Source organism: Podarcis muralis, chromosome 3 (genome assembly GCF_964188315.1).
Source record: "Podarcis muralis chromosome 3, rPodMur119.hap1.1, whole genome shotgun sequence".
Lineage (NCBI taxonomy): Eukaryota > Metazoa > Chordata > Lepidosauria > Squamata > Lacertidae > Podarcis > Podarcis muralis.
The window spans coordinates 114,197,681-114,214,033 of NC_135657.1; the positions used below are offsets into that span (position 1 = coordinate 114,197,681).

The 16,353-nt window shown below is 44.2% G+C and overlaps 1 protein-coding gene across 1 annotated transcript in view; it reads right to left on the minus strand.

The window, feature by feature from the left end:
- Positions 1-16,353, minus strand: part of WDFY2 (WD repeat and FYVE domain containing 2) — a 46,033-nt gene that overhangs the window by 8,562 nt on the left and 21,118 nt on the right. The window contains exons 2-7 of the mRNA XM_028722060.2: positions 15,921-15,988; positions 13,672-13,745; positions 5,797-5,851; positions 3,026-3,176; positions 1,907-2,019; positions 431-557 (exon numbers count right to left, since the gene is read on the minus strand). Of these exons, the coding sequence (XP_028577893.2) occupies positions 431-557; positions 1,907-2,019; positions 3,026-3,176; positions 5,797-5,851; positions 13,672-13,745; positions 15,921-15,988 (588 nt within the window). The remainder of the gene's footprint in view (positions 1-430; positions 558-1,906; positions 2,020-3,025; positions 3,177-5,796; positions 5,852-13,671; positions 13,746-15,920; positions 15,989-16,353) is intronic.

Consider the following 16,353-nt stretch of genomic DNA (forward strand, 5'->3'; position numbering starts at 1 on the left):
GAGAAGTTTGTTTTTGGGATAGCCAGGTTGCCTGTCAATCAGAACAAAATCAGCCACAGTGTGAGAAAGGCCAAGAGGATGCAAAGAGTAGCAGTAGTAGCTGCTAGGAGTGTTTTTAATTGGCTGATGGGAAACCTGTAGCTCCAACTCCCATCAGCACCAGTGAGCATGCTCAACACTCAGGGACAATAGGCCTTGTGGTCCAACACCTTCTGGAGTGTCACAGATTAGCCACCCCTGCTTTATACTTTACTTGCTAGAAAACAGTTTTTTAGAGCATGTGGGCTGATTTGAAGGTTCCTGAATTTCATTCCGAAAACTTCATTATATCCACAATTCTCAGTGAGAGATATCTGCCTGAATAAAAGCAGGCACGTTCTGTGGGCAAGATATATCTGGAAGGGCAAAACATTTGATCAGCGCATTGTACTTGTGTCCTTGCAGTTCGATGGCTGTTCCTTTTCTTCCTCCGATGTCCCACATAATAATGGAATGATCAGAACTGCCGGAGAACAAGACACGCTGCACAGGATCCCAACAGAGGGCAGTGATTCCACCTGGAAATATTAGGACAGGGAAGAGGGGGAAAGGGAGGATTTTTACTATTGAAATACAGGAGCTTATGTAAACTGCCAGATCATCATCAAGTAGTTAAGGATTTGTCTGCATTTGATTTAAATCTTTTAAGAGCCTGGGAACTGGGCTGGCAGCATTAACAGATGATAGACATGCAAGGCTTACACTAACCTGGGGTACTGATAAGGAATTCCTCCTCCTCCTGAACTTCACTTTTCTCACCCAATTATGACAAACCTGAGCTTCCAGCATCAGTTAGAAGAATGCACTACTCTATCTGTACTGTCATCAAACTGGGGTAGCCTGCTTGTGTGCAGCCTCTCTTTGAGCAGACCTGCTCTTTATGTAGCACAACTATCAAACCAATGGATGTCTTTTGCATGCGAAAGCTGCTGTGCAATCCCTCGGTGACAGTACAGCTTTGTGAACCACCACTTGTGCTTTGCGAACTTTGAAACTTCTTTCACTGACGTTATTTTGGAGCTCTCTATTCGTTGGAGCTCTCTATTCCTTTTCTGAACTTAAAAATGGAAAGTGTAATGCTGGTGGTCAACAAAAGAGGTTTAAAGACTGTCTCAAGGCAAATCCAAAAAAATGTAGTATAAACACTGACAACTGGGAAACACTGGCCTGTGAGCGCTCCAGCTGGAGAACAGCCTTGACCAAAGGTGTCATGGGCTTTGAAGACACTCAAACTCAGGACGCAAGGGAGAAATGTGCTAAGAGGAAGGCATGTTTGGCAAATCCACACCGTGATCATCTCCTGCCCGGAGACCAATGTCCCACTTTGGAAGGACGTGTGGATCCAGAACTGGCCTCCACAGTCACTTACGGACATTCTTAAAACCGTGTTTATGGAAGACAATCTTACTTGGCTATGAGTGATCGCCAAAGAAGAAGACGACGACATTTACAATATGCTGCTCAAGCTGCATGGCCCTGTAAACCTTCAATAAATTTCAAGCAACCGCAACAGCTAGAAAAAACGTATTGCAAAGATTGAAGCAACTCCCACAGCCCGAAGAATAGTGCGGGGGTGGCACTTACCGCGGGGGTGGCACTTGTGGGAGTGACGCAGTGGCTGGGCCACCTGCAGGCTCTGCACTGCCCAAAACGGCAGCATGGATCTTGCACAGCTGAGGGGGAGGCAGCAGCAGACTCCATGGGTGGCTCACCGTGGTGCAGGGCACACATGCCTCCTCAGGTGCCTGAGCAGCTAGCTACGCCACTGCCCATAGCTAAGAGGCAGTTTCCTCGCCACTTGCATGGCGTTCCCCATTAGTATTCATACATAGCAATCCCAAGGGACTAAACATGCACCGAGTCATACCTGTATGTCCCCTAAAAGTTGTGATCAGGTTGCTGTTTTCTTGCTCCAGTTTCAGGATGGTCACTTGCCCAGAATGATCGCCGATAAAAACATGCCGGGTCTCCATATCAAATCTGGCGAGGAAGCACTCAGGAATCTAACAAAGTTCCAACTTTTAAAAAGTGTGTGTGTTGCTACCTTTTTGAATGACTTTGCACAGCAATCCCCAAAGGACTAAGGTTGCACCTCAGGGCTGCTGGGCAAGAGGCAACATCCGTACAACTCATCTGGCAAGCACTTGAGCACAGCAGCACACAGCACATGCTCACAACTCACAGTCTGCCTTACACTGCATAACCTCAACAAGATCATGGTCCCTGGAAAGGGATGTTTTTCATTATGTGTCTGTGCTTGCCAGAAAACACCTGGGCAATGGAAGCTTTAAGTCTCATGCACGAGGGGAAAGGACTACTATACTATGGATCTATTCATGTTTTTCAGTGACAGCAAATTCATTTTCTATGTCGCACCAAAAAATTTCTGCCTTGGTAATAACGTTTGTCTTTACAGAACACACTATCGGAGGCAATCATTCATTCAAACGCAGACTTATACACATTTCCACTAGTTAACCCCAGCAGCAAGCAACACACAAACCACAAATGCTAGTGTAAGTCAGAGCTTAAACCTTAGAATGTTAATTAACCACAACCAACCACAAACATGAAATCTTGCTGCCCAGATTTGCATCCCTAATTCATGCTATGGTTTTTGTTTCCCTGAGATGTTAAAGCTGACTTGAAATTAATAACTTGGAAAGTGGTTAAGAGAAAAAAGGTTATTTAAGAAAAGTTTGGATTCCCCTAATGGTACAAGATAAAATTATTTGCTGTTTATTTGCTTATATGTTGTGACCTGCTGCAAGGCTCAGTTTACTTTCGGCAGCTATTTTTGGCATCAAAGTCACTTTTACAAATTCTATGCTCACCATTCTTGGAGCACAACAAGGTTATGAAAACGTAAACTCTGAAAGCTATTTTAAATCCTTAAGAATTAAAGCAACACACACACACACACACACACACACACCCCGCCAAAAAAAAGGCGAATGAGAGATGCCGCAATTACTGTAAAGGATACTGGAGTCCACAGGCACCTGCACTAATGCGGTAACTGCCAAGTCGCTGCCCACTTTCTGAGCAATGCCATGTGAAATGCTTATCCTGTCCTATGCTCAGGATCCATTCCATCTCCAGAACAAACAGAACCATCAAAACCCTGCTCTGGTGAGCTGCAAAAGGAACAAGGAAGAGAGGCATTAACATCTTGTGTTGGAGTTTCTCTATCGCTTTTCTCCATCTCCACCTCCCATCTTCCACTCCATCCTTAAAGGTAAAGGTTAAGGGGCCCCTGACCGTTAGGTCCAGTTGCGGACGACTCTGGGGTTGCGGCGCTCATCTCGCTTTATTGGCCAAGGGAGCCGGCATACAGCTTCCGGGTCATGTGGCCAGCATGACTAAGCCACTTCTGGCGAACCAGAGCAGCACACGGAAACGCCGTTTACCTTCCCGCCAGAGCGGTACCTATTTATCTACTTGCATTGGTGTGCTTTCAACCTGCTAGGTTGAAGCAACGGGAGCTCATCCCGTCGCGGGGATTCGAACCACTGACCTTCTGATCGGCAAGCCCTAGGCTCTGTGGTTTAGACCACAGCGCCACCTGTGCTATTCACATTTCTTCCATGCTACCCTAATCTGTGCTATTTTCATGTATTCTTTAATGCCATTAAAATGGGGTGGGAGGATCAGGCCTGATGTATGCCTGATTCAGCTAGAGAGAAGCAAAGTGTTGGTGGGGTTCTGCATGTTTGGGGTGGGGGGAGAAATAAAAGTTGGCTGAACAGAGTACACGGCCCTAAAATGTGCTGTAATTAAACGCGGTGTTTTGGATGTCAGAAAAACAACTGGCCAAAAGACGAGGCAGCAAAATGCCAGTGTGATCTATTCCTGCTTTCAGTGACCATAGTTCTTTCACCAGGGGAGAGAGACCTGAGGTTCTCCAGATGTTGGATGATGGGACCGCAGCCCAGCAACATCTGGAAGGCCACAGGTTCCCTACCCCTGTTCAACACCAATAGGAGAGAACAAAGGGAACAGAAGCCTCTGCAATCACTACCACATGCAATTAATTCACACCACATTTAAGATTCCAGAATTGTTACATCATCAATTTTGTGGTTTGTGTTTTTTTCTGGGTCCACCACAGCACAGTTAGCCATTTTATTTGCATCCTCCCCATTAAAAGCTGGGGGGGGGGATTTACTGAAACAAACAATCATCTGTTCGATCCAATTATGTTATTTATTATTGCTGTTATTTATTAACCACCTTCTACATATATGCCTTAGGGCAATGTACACAATATGGTAATAACAGCTAAAAAATGAATTAGAATGCTGATTAGCCTCCTTCCTCTCATCAGCTCCATGTCAGAGAACATCAATGCTATTCAAGACAGCTTTTGTTAAAGAAACCACTGTTTCGAAACGCCATTTGGATTCCCAAATGCTGGCGCTTTGACCAAAATGTTAGAAATGTGTGCACCGCTGAGCACAAGAGAACGCAAGCGGGAGAACTGTGGCAGCTGCAGCATGCAGAAGCCAGAGCACGGCTTAAGTACTCTGGGGAGGATACAGAGAAGGCTGGAGAGAACTAAAGGATGTGGTGAGAAATTGGATTTGGTGAGAAAACTGGCTTCCTACAGTTGTAACAAGAGGTTGATTAAACACCTCCGCAGGCTTTGAAAAACCAAATGCAAACTGCAAGCACAGTGTACAGACCAAGCAGGTATAAAATTATGATGAAATCAGTGCTTTTTTTTAAAGAGGCCAGAGCTGAGCAGCTCTAGGAGACCTTAAATATAAATGATCACCTTATAGCTTTGAGAACTACAGATTTAACTATCATTGAGGTTACATGTTCTTTGTGGAGTCCAATGCACAAGGCTGCCTTTTTGAAGTGCACAAAGCTTCCAGAACTATTTCCTGCTCTATTAAAAAAAAAAAAAAGAGTTCAGCAATTCCTAAGGGATTTGCTATGGATCTGGGGGCCTGAAAGATGCCACGCATAGGGAAGCGGCTGAGCTGATTTCGCTTTGTAAGCGACAAAACACGGAACAGAACAATAAATGAAATGTACAGAAATGTAATGTCCTTCTTTAAATGCCTTTCACTCTGTCCCTGTGATTCTCCTGACAGTGTTTTGAGGTGTGGGTGGTCATTCTGATCCATACACAGCAAACTGCCCCTTCATTTGGCCTCTGAATCTCATCTTCTGCAACCATGTGGTATCTGAAGAAGTGTGCATGCACACGAAAGCTTATACCCAGAACAAACCTAGTTGGTCTCTAATGTGGTACTGGACAAGTTTTTAATTTTTTAATTTATTTCGACTGCATCAGACCAACACGGCTACCTACCTGAATGTGGTGTTTTTGTTACCAAACTATGTTTTCACACAAAAGCAATAGGTCTGGGAAGTATACAACTCATTTCAAACTCACTTGATATTTTCAAAGTGCATACTTGAAAAATGATCAAGTTCTCTTTAAAAAAAAAAAAAAGAATTCATTTCAAAAATTAAACACAATAGCAGCCAAACTATTACTTCATAATCCATAATCTAACAGTGAAGAGGACAGAATAGATTAAAAGTTTTGGAGATGTTTTGGCTTGTTTGCAAAACCATTCTAAACTTTCCCAGGAAACAGTCTCAGGCCTGCTGGAACTTTAAAAAGAGCTGATCTAAATATCCATAAGCCTATGTGGTTTCTCGTTTTGAAGGCCTATGAGGCAAGATAAGATCAAAGTAAACCTCTTTTTTTTCTTCTACAAGTAGGATTGCATCTCTTACCCTGGTAACTTTTAACTGGAGTCATCTTGTTGTAATCTTCTGATAAAATAAATTCCTGGAAAATAACAAAGTAGCCACTTTAGAATGTGAAGTATGAAGTAGGTATCTACAGAGTAGTTTGCAATGTAATGTTTCTTGTTAAAATCCAAGAATTTATCACTTTGTTCATTGCTCTGGATTGGAGTCGCATCTTTTTAAATCAACATGTGTGGAAAGTTAAGCTCATCAACTCCATCTGCCCAGTTAGCAATACAGAAGAGCTGTGTATGGGTATCACAGTTAGGGATGCATGGAACCTATATCCCTGGTCTGTTTTCACTGCCTCTTCACACTCTGGGGATAGCTGTGGGAAGTCCAGTGTGGCTTGCATATCTTTGCTTTCCTCAATACACTTGTGGGCATGCAGCGTTCCCTCCTTACTCCATCCTCCAAAACAGCAGAGATGCATTACAGCAATGGGCTAGATAAGCAGTGTGCATGTTTACTAGCCGCGGAAGGAAATTCATATTTCCACGGAGAACGCATCAAGAGAGCCACCCTCAGATTCAGTTTCTGCTTCTCCCTGCCCTCCTTTTTGTCAGGTATATGGGAATCATTTTATTTTATTTTCTTACAGGAAATATTTATAGGCTGCCTTCATAGAACTCATGCAAGATAATAATAATAATAATATAATAATAATAATTAATTATTTATACCCCACCCATCTGGCTGGGTTTCCCCAGCCACTCCGGGCGGCTTCCAATTGAATATTAAAAACAATACATCATCAAACATTAAAAACTTCACTAAACAGGGCTGCCTTCAGTTGTCTTTTAAAAGTAAAATTGTATTTTAAAAGATCGCTTAAAGGTAAAGGTAAAGGTACCCCTGCCCGTACGGGCCAGTCTTGACAGACTCTAGGGTTGTGCGCCCATCTCACTCAAGAGGCCGGGGGTCAGCGCTGTCCGGAGACACTTCTGGGTCACGTGGCCAGCGTGACATCGCTGCTCTGGCGAGCCAGAGCTGCACACGGAACGCCGTTTACCTTCCCGCCGGTAAGCGGTCCCTATTTATCTACTTGCACCCGAGAGTGCTTTCAAACTGCTAGGTTGGCAGGCGCTGGGACCGAGCAACGGGAGCGCACCCCGCCGCGGGGATTCGAACCGCCAACCATGCGATCGGCAAGTCCTAGGCGCTGAGGCTTTTACCCACAGCGCCACCCGCGTCCCGTAAAAAGATCGCTTACACAACAGTTAAACATACAAGTAAACAGGGAAATAATTTGCACTGGCAGGCACTGGTTCTTTCCCCCCCGCCCCCGACGGTAAGTCAGTCAGACATCCAGAACCTTGTGTCTGATTATAACAGCCCCCCAACTGGCAAGACAAACATACACATGTGCAAAGAACTATTGCCAAGGAAATAGTGCTCATTACTCGTGTCTCATTCTAATTCAACAGGAAGTTAACACTTGGGTGAAAGTGTACTGGCTCCTTTGAGCCCAAGGAAGCGAGACTTCTATGCCGCACTGATGTTACCGTTTCACAATACTGACGATGAGACTCATGAGTACTGTTTGTTCAGACCAAGCATCTGTCTCTTTAGGCAGGCATGTGATTTAGATTAAGAAGCAGAAGGGAAAGTTGTGCAATGAAGAAATCAAACGAGAAACTAAATAGCGAGGACAAAATGAGAGGACGCCAGCAATGACAGGAAAATCATCGTTACCACCACCAAAATCCTATCCCAGTTTTTTTTATTCTATAAAGTACTCAATAAGAAAGGTAAATGTGGGTATCTCAGAAACCCAGCTTAGCACAGATCTCAAAAAGATGACAAATTTACATGAAGGTAGCACTGCCTCCATTTCTTCCCCATCTATTTGCCAGGTCCCATCACCTCCTGGCAAATAGAAGGGGAAGAAATGGAGGCAGTGAGAGATTTTACTTTCTTGGGCTCCATGATCACTGCAGATGGTGGCAGCAGCCACGAAATTAAAAGACGCCTGCTTCTTGGGAGAAGGGCAATGACAGCCCTAGACAGCATCTTGAGAAGTAGAGACGTCACCTTGCCAACAAAGGTCCGTATAGTTAAAGCCATGGTTTTCCCAGTAGTGATGTATGGAAGTGAGAGCTGGACCATAAAGAAGGCTGATCGCCAAAGAATTGATGCTTTTGAATTATGGTGCTGGAGGAGACTCTTGAGAGTCCCATGGACTGCAAGAAGATCAAACCTCTCCATTCTGAAGGAAATCAGCCCTGAGTGCTCACTGGAAGGACAGATCCTGAAGCTGAGGCTCCAGTACTTTGGCCACCTCCTGAGAAGAGAAGACTCCCTGGAAAAGACCCTGATGTTGGGAAAGATGGAGGGCACAAGGAGAAGGGGACGACAGAGGACCAGATGGTTGGACAGTGTTCTCGAAGCTACCAGCATGAGTTTGACCAAACTGCGGGAGGCAGTGGAAGACAGGAGTGCCTGGCGTGCTCTGGTCACGAAGAGTCGGACATGACTAAACGACTAAACAACAAGAAGCACAAAGTCATGAGGAGAAACTGAAAATCTGTAAATTTCACCCAAGTTTGTTTTGTTTTTTTAACCCAATGGCTTTAAGACAAAATAACAGCAAACATTATTACGTGGAAGACTTAGACCCGCTCATCTTGAGGAGAGATCAGCCTGGGTAGAACTGCACCCCTGCCCAGAGCTTTGCTTGTGGTTTTCGCTGCTTCACACAACAAGCAAAGCTAAATGCTCAACATTCTCACATGCATAGCTTCCTCTGCCCAGTCAGGCATTACTGCTGCAATTTGACAATACTAAAGAACCCAGTTCTCCAGCAACTTGATCACATACTTTCTATTCATAATCCACGAATGAAAGAAAAAGCAGAAATCCAGCTTTGCCCTTTGTGTTCTGTTCGTTTGCAAATATTTATAATTTTGAATTGCCATACAAACCCCAGCATGGTAAGCCAGATGATCCCAATGTTTAATAGCAGTAAGCCTCGTGAAAAAAGAAAAAAAGTTACTCATAGCAATCACTGGAAACTTGTCAATAAAACAGAACCCAGGCTTTGCTGACTATACTACCAGTACAGATCAATATCCAACTCTGACCTCACTCAAATATGCTTATTGATCTTATGATTTCCTACGGTCAATTCCCTGCTGGCAGTTTCATTTCTGTTATCCATTCCACTTCCTCTCTGCAGCTTAGGAAGGAAAATGGAGGTTCCTTCCCTCCGCTTCAGGTGACTCCTTTGCACAACAGCCAGGCCTCAAGAAAGGGAAGACACGAATGGCCTTGGCTTTTGGACTCTTACATGCCAAAGACAACACAGCTTTGTAATGCTGTGAAGATTCAGCAACACACTGACTTAAGGGGAGGGGGGAAACATTCTTTTAAAAATCCCAGGAGAATCCCACTCTCTCATGGGAGTGCACAAATTGTTCAGGATTAGAAGAGAATAAAAGGTTCCAAACACAGAAAATGATCTATTATCCAGTACATATGATGAAGCCTGGCCCAAATTAAAAAGCGACTCGAATATACCGTATTTTTCCATGTATAAGACTGGGGTTTTTCCTTAAAAATAATGTCAAAAGTCAGGGGGCCCATCTCCCTCCATTTTCTTAAATCTGAGTCCCCCAAAATAGGGAGCATCTTATACATGGGGGCGTCAGATAGAAAAATACAGTATTTTGTTTGCTTTTTAAAAAGTGCATTTTAAAGAGTGCACGTCTGTTGGGATAAACTGATAAAGAAGATAAAGAAATCTCTGAAGACAAGGATTTGGAAAAAGAATGGAGCTGGAGGAGACAGCTGGAAGGGAAAGGAGAAAAAAACCAATATTATCTGCTCTTATTTCTTCCCAACACCTCTTTTAAAATGCTGTCATTGGCTTGCACAAAATTAAACAATCACAATTGAAGAACAACAGTGTTTGTTGTATGGTGAGCGGCCCTGTGATCACACCTACAAGTTGTGTGAACAAATAACTACTGGGAAAGATGTGCCCCCCCCCCTTTTAGCCTAATAAAAATGGGAGCAAGCTACAAGAATAACGATTGAGGCTGAAATTGTGTGACCAGAATGCTGCACAACTCCAAGTACCCCAAAGTGTCCAGTGAATTCAACTCAGCCCCATCCCTGAGACACATGCTCTTAATCAGCTAATGAGTTAACTTTTTTTCCTTCAGGACACAAAAAACCCTCAATGTGGTTTACAAAAGATAAAACAGTAAAATCAAGAAAAAGTCACACCCATGCTTTAAAACACACAACAGTCAAAATACTAAAACAGATTTAAGGTTACCTGAAGTTTCTAAGCATCTGGGTAGGCTTGTCTTAAACAGGAATATTTTTAGCAGGTGTGTAAAAGGATACAGTGTAGGTGCTTGCTAGATCTCAACAGGCAGGGAGTTCCAAAGTTTAGGAGCTTCCCCACTAAATGATAAGAGTTCTTACAAGCCAAGCCATTTTGCTGTCTTGAGGCAAGATGGTGCCCTCAACAACTCATGCAGATGCAGGCTAGACTGGTGAATCTTGCGTCAATGCTGGTGACAGGAGAGTGTCCTCCACCACACCCAAGGGAGGGAAATAGCTTAAGTGGTGCAGGGCGGGCCACACATAGCTCTGTTTGTTTAACCTAAACTAAATTACCTGTACTGTAGTCAAAAACCATGGACTCCTGTCTTTCCTGTGAACTAATAATTGCCCCCCCCTTTTTCACAAAGAGATGTGAACATCTGCAAAGTGTCAGCACCTCGCCCTCGATCTCCTCTTCTTTGGGAGTAAAGGTAAAGGTACCCCTGCCTGTCAGGGCCAGTCGTGACCGACTCTAGGGTTGCGCGCTCATCTCGCTCAAGAGGCCAGGAGCCGGCGCTGCCCGAAGACACTTCCGGGTCACGTGGCCAGCGTGACAAAGCTGCATCTGGCGAGCCAGCACCAGCGCCGCACATGGAAACGCCATTTACCTTCCCGCTATAAAGTGGTCCCTATTTATCTACTTGCACTTAAGGGTGCTTTCGAACTGCTAGGTGGGCAGGAGCTGGGACCGAACGACGGGAGCTCACCCTGACGCGGGGATTCGAACCGCCGACCTTCTGATTGGCAAGTCCTAGGCTCTGTGGTTTAACCCACAGCGCCACCTGCGTCTTTGGGAGTGCAAACTGCAAAAAGAACTTTCCTAACTCCATGTCATCTCCAGATTCTCGCTCGTCTGGATACTGTTCATTTGAAGATTGTTAGCTGAAGAGACAGGAGCTCCCTTTGTGGCACTCGGTAGAAAGGTTTGGTCTATCTAAGCAGTTGTTTTGGGGCTGCTTGTATTGATATTTTGACGGATACAAGATCGTTAAAGCTGAAATGGTCTTTTGCCATCTGTAAACTGTAAACCATCTTTATTATGTAACAACCTCATTACAATAATTAATGTGAATGGTATGTGAGAATTTGCCATTTGTAATATTGGGGAACTGGAAAGTTTTACATCATTCTGCAATAAATTCATGCACTGATATTTATTTCAGGATTTGATTATGGTTATACGATAATGTTTTTGTACTGTCACTGGACAGTCTCCCCACCATGATATTTTATTGCTACATTTCATGTGTTGAATACCCATTTTACAGTGGTTCCTTCTAGCTCATCTTCCATGAGCTAGATACCATGAGGTCATTCAAAATATCTGAATTCCCTCAAAAGCCTTTCTGAAATCTAATAATATTTTCCTTCTGTTTACTCTGCCAATTGCAATCAAAAGAGCTGTCCTGGCGTAAAAACCATGCTGACTGCTAGTAAACACTTCCTTTCTTCTAGGTGCTTACGGGTTTGCTGTTTAAGATCTGCTCTGGTATCATCTCAGGTCAAGGAAGTCAAATGAGTAAGTCCAACAGCAAGTTGCTGCTCCAATGATCAAATACTGTGCAAATTCTTCCAGGGACCAAGCAAGTTTGCTCTGTACTTCCCTCTATAAAGGTTTCCATTTTGGAAAGTGGACCATCTAACTCCTGTATGAAAGTCATCAACTATCATCTACCTGCAGCAGAAAACGAGGGATGGCAAACATGGGATAGCCTAGTTGCCTTGTTTTCCCCTTCCCTCCTGATTTGTTAAACATTTTAGATTATAAGCCTGCCAGCAGGGAATATCTTGTCTTTTTATTAGTGCTGAGTGTTGAGTTATGCTTCAAGCAATTTGATGATTAATAGTAAATCCACACCCCTCCCCAAAAGAAGAGAGTATCAGGAAGATGATTCCAAGGGATGAGTCTCTGAACTGGGTGGAATGCACAACAGACAAGTTAAAACAGTCATTTTCCTGGACTTTAAAAAAAGAGCTTTTTTTATATCAGCTTTCAAGTGATACCACGTTTTATGTCCTTTTTTTGAGATGCTTGTCTCCCATTCTTTCCCATTTTATCTTATGTTTTAATATCAATGTGGCGTTTGTGGAATTGTTCCATCGGTTTACTGAAAGCCATGTTTTAAATTTGGTGACTTTAAAGGTAGAGTGAAAGCCTCTAATACAAGAGACATGGCTGATTTGAATTCAGACCAATCCAATGTTTTTGGAGCTGGTCCTTCGTTGCCCAGATCTCTTTTCACTATTCCCTACCCTGGTGTTTGCAAGTACTGCTAAATGCCTCATTATTTGCGAGGACTGTGGCAAAATAGGTCTGGAGGTCATTTCTGTTTTCCTCTAGCTCAGTGCAGTCTGCCTCACACAAGCAAAAGGACAGAGGCAGTTACAGGGGTCTTAGGGAAGGGGGAACGGAAAGAAAAAGTGAAGAAGCTACACTGCGCCTTCGGGATATATTTTGAGATTCCCAACTGAAAGTAGCCCATGAACAAAAGGACAGCTAGCACTACGAGCCTCAAGATGAAGAGAAAAACGTGTCTAGTGCTTAATTTTTCCCCGTGGAAAGATTTCAGTTTCACAAGTTCATTAGTAATAATGAATTGATGCAAACTGCAAATACTGCATTAGGGAGGCTTAGCCATTTCACCATTCAGTTTTGCATATTAAAAGCTAGTAAAACAGACACACTAAATTAGATCACTCGCTAGGGCTGGGGTGGGGAACCTCTGGCCCACCAGATGTTCCTATTTAGCCAAGCTGTCTGGGGTTCATGGGGGAAGTATTTCGGCAGCATCTGGATTGCCAAAGGCTTCCCACCCTGACTCTAGGGCACCAGGAAGTTTTATGGTGTAAATTATCCTATGCAGATTGCCCTAATTTGCATAGGAGTAATTTCCAGAAAACCCACATTACTGGCCCTCAGATTTGTGCAACAGGAAGGATGGCGACAGGTGAGCATTCCTAACCCTGGCAAGAAGACGCAGCTCACAATAAATGAGCTGGAAGAATGGAAGCTGAAGAGCTTGCACTTTCTCCAAGTCTTAACAGCGCCTTTGAAAACTAGCATTATTGAACCATGCTACAGCTAGAAATTTCCGTCCACGGGGCAGGCTTCTAATTCTTTGCACAAACCTATCTCTGAACTCTTGGCAACGTACAGATCCATGTACCTAGTAAATAACGTAGGAAAAAACCAGGAGTTTTCTCAGAAGACCACCCTTGATATACTGTAAACCGCCTTGTGATCTTCAGATGCAGGACAGTACAGAAATTTAATAAATAAAATAAATATTTAAATGTTTGACTCATGATGATAAAAATGCTGTCCATGGGGTCCAAGCCCCCTAGTTATGAGAGTGCTACTGAATGCAGGAATCAGATTTGCTTGCAACTTGCCATTTCCTGTACCGTAGATTTCAGCTCCATTCATCTGCCATTTAATCAAAAAGAAATTCTCAGAACACAGAGGCCTGCTTTGGGAGTGGATGGGGGCACATCTTAACTGGAAATCTTATCATGTGTACTTACTGAGATTGTACCATTATCTAGACCGACAGACAGCCTCCTTGTTTCTGGATTAATGCACATGCACGAACACGGAGCTGAAAATGAACATATTGTTGAACTTAAGACCTTTAGTGTTATTGCTCACAAATGTCAAAGGACAATCAAGGCAGCTTTATTACAGTGTGGGAGACAGGGGTGGGAAGATAGGAATCTAGTGGATGTCACCTGTTGCTGGTGAACCTTTTAAATGCACTTTTGGGGAGCAAGGATTTCAGAGGGGGCAAGCTGGGATACCTCAGTGGGCAGAGCACAAGACTCTTAATCGCAGGGTTGTGGTTCAAGCCCCATTGGGCTGAAGATTCCTGCATTGCAGGGGGTTGAACAATATGACTCTCGTGGTCCCTTCCAACTCTACAGTTCTATGATACTCAGTGTCTCCAGGTTCTCAGCCCTAGGAACCATGAACTGGGGATTAAAGTTTCGGAACAGGAAGCACATGGCAAGCTTGGGATGAATGTGTTGTTCAATGCCCAGGACAAAGCTGTGCGATATTTGAGCTCCTCAAATCAGCTATGAGGCAACCAGGTGTGGATTAGTCTACTGCTCCTCCCATAAGTACACATGGTTGCTTCCCCACTGGATAAGAAATATAGCTGAATTCACAACATTTTCATGCTCTTCTACACAGCTTTGATTATAAATCCCCCAAACACTTCCTAGTTCTGTGCTGCCTTGGCTTTGAAATGGCATCCTAGCAAAGTTATGTTCTGACAAGGTTCTACTTCTGCGGTCTTCTTGTTTCAGTGAATACATGAATATACTCCTGTATATCAGTTCTGGCTCTTGCTTTATAATTTGATAGCCTGCTTCTTTCGAATGCTAGATAAATATACCCTAATTACCGTATTTTTCGCACCATAGGACGCACTTTTTCCCCTTCAAAAATGAAGGGGGAATGTGTGTGCGTCCTATGGAGCGAAGACAGCATAGCCCTGCGACTCTCTGCTGGCTGGAGAGGTGACGCGCGGCTATGGCAGGAGCCTCTATAGCCGCGCGCCACCTCTCCAGCTGGGAGAGCGCGCTCGGGGCTAAAGAAGCCCCGCTTACCCTCTCCCAGCTGGAGAGGTGACACGCAGCTATTGCAGCAGCCTCTTTAGCCGCACGCCACCTCTCCAGCTGGGAGAGCGCACGGGGGGCTAAAGAAGCCCCCCGCGACCCTCTCCCGGTTGGAGAGGTGATGCGCGACTATGGCAGCAGCCTCCCCGCTGCGCGCCTTTCCGCTGCTCCCCGACCTGCTCTTTGGGGCTGGTGGTGGGCTTCCCCCCGCCAGCTCCAAAGAGCAGGTCGAAAGGAACCTGAAGCCTGGAGAGCGAGAGGGGTCGGTGGGCACTGACCCCTCTCGCTCTGCAGGCTTCCAAGGTAGCCGCCTGAACACACCTTAAACGGCACCTTGTTTTAGAGGGGGAAAACAAGAGGGGGGAAAATCTCCCCCTCTCTGCGCAGCGCCTCCTGCCGCTTCGCTGAAGGGGCGCTGGGCAGAGAGGGAGAGAATTTTTTTTCTTGTTCTCCCCCCTCTAAAACAAGGTGCGTCCTATTGTCCGGTGTGTCCTATGGTGCGAAAGATATGGTATATAAAGTTCAAAATATCCTTCAGCTCACTTTTGGAGAACAGGACTTTTTAAAAAGCCTGATTAAAGCCTATGTTGGCTGGAAGAAGCTGATTTTGATCAATGGTGACAAATGGTGAAGCCGAGAGATAATCAATTCTGGTTTTTAAACTAATTTTGGTTCTGCTGTATTTATTTTAATACTGAAAGAGAAAATGCCTCTTGCTAACAATTAAGTTGAGCTTTTGATTTTAAGTTAACACACCGCCTGAAGTACTACACAAATTTAAGTTTACTTTCTTCCTATCAATGTTTCTTTTTTCATGTCTTTGGGAATCTCAAACAGGAAGGATATTCAATGCTATAGGAACATCATAGGCCAGGGTAGTCTATAGGATGCCCTCCAGATGTTGCTAAACAACAGTCCCCATCAGCCTCAGCCAGCAGAGTCAATGGGCAAGGATAAAAAGTGGAATCCAAGAACACTGGTGACACATTGGTTAAATTTGTCATACACCAGAATCTTTTGTTTTAAAAAGTTCAACGTATTTAAGTGCCATCAGAATTGTGGAAGGTTCACACTGTGTTCCCAACAGCTAATTACTGGTGGGAGTGGTGTTGAAAATTGAGAATTAAAATGGACTAAGTCTTGCAAATACTTACAAGGCAGTGGATGGTATATGCTAGGCCAATACTGACCACTGTCTCTCTTCAGCCACACACGAACAGTTCTGTAAAAGAAAGGGAGGAAGAATCTTTAGCATTTCCCCATCATTAGCGGTTCTCATTCAAAAAAATGGACACAAGTGCTAGCTGAGGATTTGGCTAACTGGACTTGGAAGCCTTGCCAGCCATTAAGGATTAACCCCAACATGGAATACCAACATTAACCCCAATGGGTCCCATGCCTTCATATAACGAATATGGAAAAGTAGCTTGGTAAGCCATAAGCAACTGCATCAAACAGCCTTATCTTGCCACTTATTTCCTGAATCTTTTTTTAAAAAGCAACTTATAAAGTGGACGCTCGGGTTGCAAACGTGATCCGTGCAGGATGCACGTTCGCAACCCGCAGCGTCTGCAACCCGCAGCGGCG